The sequence below is a fragment of the Pyxicephalus adspersus genome, chromosome 7 (assembly GCF_032062135.1).
Source record: "Pyxicephalus adspersus chromosome 7, UCB_Pads_2.0, whole genome shotgun sequence".
Lineage (NCBI taxonomy): Eukaryota > Metazoa > Chordata > Amphibia > Anura > Pyxicephalidae > Pyxicephalus > Pyxicephalus adspersus.
Window position 1 is genome coordinate 39,202,573 of NC_092864.1, and position 3,002 is coordinate 39,205,574.

Genomic DNA, 3,002 nt, shown 5'->3' on the forward strand with positions numbered 1-3,002 from the left:
AAAAAAGAATTTTCTGTGCACCCCTTTGGAGATATGTTCTTACACCATTTCTGCGTTTCTTTTAGAAACTGAGGTGCAAGAATTACTGTCGTCACTTAACAGTATTGCTGTGAAAGCAAATGATAAAAACACATGCACAAGAGCACTTTGGGTGATTTCAAAACAGCACTTCTCATCAGAAGAAGTTGGAAAAGCGGTGAGTTTTCTAAACAAAAAAAATGTATTTAGTAGTTATCCCAGTATTTTACAAAAAGCTGAATTGCTAATATGTAACCATTATAAGTATTGTTCCTAGTTTATATGCCTGAATTTGATGACTGGTTTAAACTTCGAAATTATTTTTGTTTTTAAATTTGGAAGTTAACATATAGCTTTCGTTTTTGTTTTGTTTTTTTCAGGTACCGTCAATACTTTCTACATTAGAAAATGTATTAAATAAGGATGTGCAGTCAGTTGTCGTTGCCTATGAATCACTTAATGTCATTATAAAGTAAGATTTATTTTAAGAGTTTTTAACAATAGGTAATTTGTAGTATATAGGTTACTAAACACCTTATTGAAACATATATTCGCAGTTATGTTAGCAGTAGGCTCTAGAACTTCCATTACATATTGACACTTGTGATCATCATGGGTTTATTAGTGGGCCTTTTACAATGTAATATAAATTTTACTTTTTTTTTTTTTTAAAGATTGTAAGCCCCACCAAAAAAAAATAAAAAAGACTGAATGGGGGGGGGGTGGAATGTGAGGAGCAACTCCTTCTTTAATTTATGCAAGAGTGTTAGCATTGCCAAAAAAAGACCGAATATCTATCTTTATATCTTGTCTCCAGACTGTTGGAACAGACATCTTCTCAGATGACAGACGAAGCTGTCCGGTGGGCGAAGATTATTATCCCGCTGGTTATTCACTCTGCACCCAAGGTTCGGTTAAGGGCCGCTACAGCATTAGAGCTTGGCATGCCACTCCTGCTTCAGAAGCAGCAGGAGGTGGCAGCATTTACAGAACAGCTCATGAGCTCTGTGAGTATATCTACGTAGACTGGAGTGCATGCTTTTAAGGTACAGATGGAGGTACTATTGTGCCTAAAGCAATTTATGGGTTTGTGATGCCTAGTGAATTCTAGGGAGTTGGAGGTGGCTTTATGCCTTCTAGGTGCCTACTTTTTCTGAAAATGTTTGTGGTATTACATATTGGAAAATGCACACTTTGCAAGTACAGATCAGTGCAATGGTATATAAAAAGGACTGCTGTTATTTTGCTGGAGCTTGGTTGCCTAAATTGTTTGTTTGGGCACAAATGGAGTTAGGTCGGTTGGGTTGCCCTCTTTTTAACTTGCATCAACTCAAGGGAGCTTTCAAGGGAAAATAATTCTAACTTTGTTTTGCAGCTCAGACCGCTAATAAAGTTTACATTATAATTGCGTTGACAGTTGGAAGATAAACTCTATTTTTTTTTCTTCTCTTAGAAAATTATCGGAGAACTAAACAAACTATTTGCTGCCAAAAATGAGACCTTTGTTTTAAAGTTGTGGCCTTTGTTTGTCAAGCTGCTTGGCAAGGTAACCTTCAATATTAATTATACAACCAATATATATTTGGCTTCTTACCTGTTTTCTCACAGACAATTTGATACTTTTCCAGACATTGCACCGCAGTGGCAGCTTCATAAATTCCTTGCTGCAGCTTGAAGAATTGGGTTTTCGTAATGGGTCCCCCGCAATCAAGAAGATTGCATTTATTGCCTGGAAAAGTCTCATTGATAACTTTGCACTAAATCCAGGTACACCCTATTGTGATGTCTGTATGTTGTAATTTATTCATGTTACCTCGAAGTTGTTGCTTTAAATTTACTTTACCACATGTAATTCCCAGTCTTAAAAAAAAAAAAAAAAAAAAAAAAAAACAGGTTTATTCTAACCTTTTATCTCATAGTAAAAATACAGTACACTTGAGTCTTTTTTGGCACTTTGTTACTGTTTCCCACTGGTTCCCATATTTAGAGTGCTGCTAATACCTGTTTATTTACTTGTCAATTAAATTTACAGCTCTTGTACAAGCCTTTAGTGACCATGTTAAGAAGATAGGATCCGTACTAATCCTGTGACTTAGTTTCCCTATTTTGAGTAGTTCATATTACACGTGAATTACTTGTCATGGGTATTTGTCTTCTCTTGTTTTCAGAGATCTTGTGCAGCTCGAAGAGACTGAAACTTCTAATGCAGCCATTAAGTTCTATCCATGTTAGAACAGAAGCTCTGGCTCTGACTAAAGTAGAAGTCTGGTGGTATCTATTGATGCGTCTTGGATCTCAACTCCCAGTTCACTTTGAACAGGTATTACTGCATCCCCCTACATGGTGGTTTTTTTTTCCAATGTTGGCTCTTTAAACTTCAAAAAATAAAAAATTGACCATTTTTGTCTGATGCATTTCACTAGTTGAAAAGAAAGTACTTCAAGTTTTAGTGTTGCTGACAAAATATAAAGGTTTTTTTTTTTCTGCAGGTTTGTTTACCTTTGATTCAAAGTGCTTTATGTGTAGATGTAGCATCACCCCAGGTTCATCAGCTACGTTCTGGTAATCCAGTTGCTGCTGCCACTACACCCTTACAGAAAGGTATGTTGTAATGCTTGCAGTTTGATCATAGATATGTCAAGCCACTTATGTTTTCTTTTTTCATATTAATGTATATAATTGGAATATTATGCTGTACAAGCTAACACAGGTGTGATGCTCAAGCGTTCACACACAAATCGCTGTCTACACTGTATATTTACAACTCTTATCTACTCTGCATTTCGGAGTGCAAAACGTTTTCCAGTTTTTTTTTTTTTGTTTTGTTTTTTCTCTTAACCTCCTTGCCGTTAAGCCCGACCTTCGTTCGGGCAAAAAAAAATTGCAAGGATGGTTAACCCCGAGATTTTTCCCATCCTTACTTACCTGGTCCCCCTGTGCTCATCCAGCGTCGTTTTCGTATTCCAGCGTCGTCCTCCGTCGAT

At 36.5% G+C, this 3,002-nt stretch overlaps 1 protein-coding gene across 1 annotated transcript in view; it reads left to right on the top strand.

The window, feature by feature from the left end:
* Positions 1–3,002, top strand: part of RIF1 (replication timing regulatory factor 1) — a gene marked incomplete at its 3' end in the record, with an annotated part of 24,710 nt that overhangs the window by 6,108 nt on the left and 15,600 nt on the right. Inside the window, 7 exon segments of the mRNA XM_072416888.1 lie at positions 66–196; positions 399–490; positions 836–1,025; positions 1,472–1,564; positions 1,647–1,785; positions 2,187–2,338; positions 2,508–2,619. Of these exon segments, the coding sequence (XP_072272989.1) occupies positions 66–196; positions 399–490; positions 836–1,025; positions 1,472–1,564; positions 1,647–1,785; positions 2,187–2,338; positions 2,508–2,619 (909 nt within the window).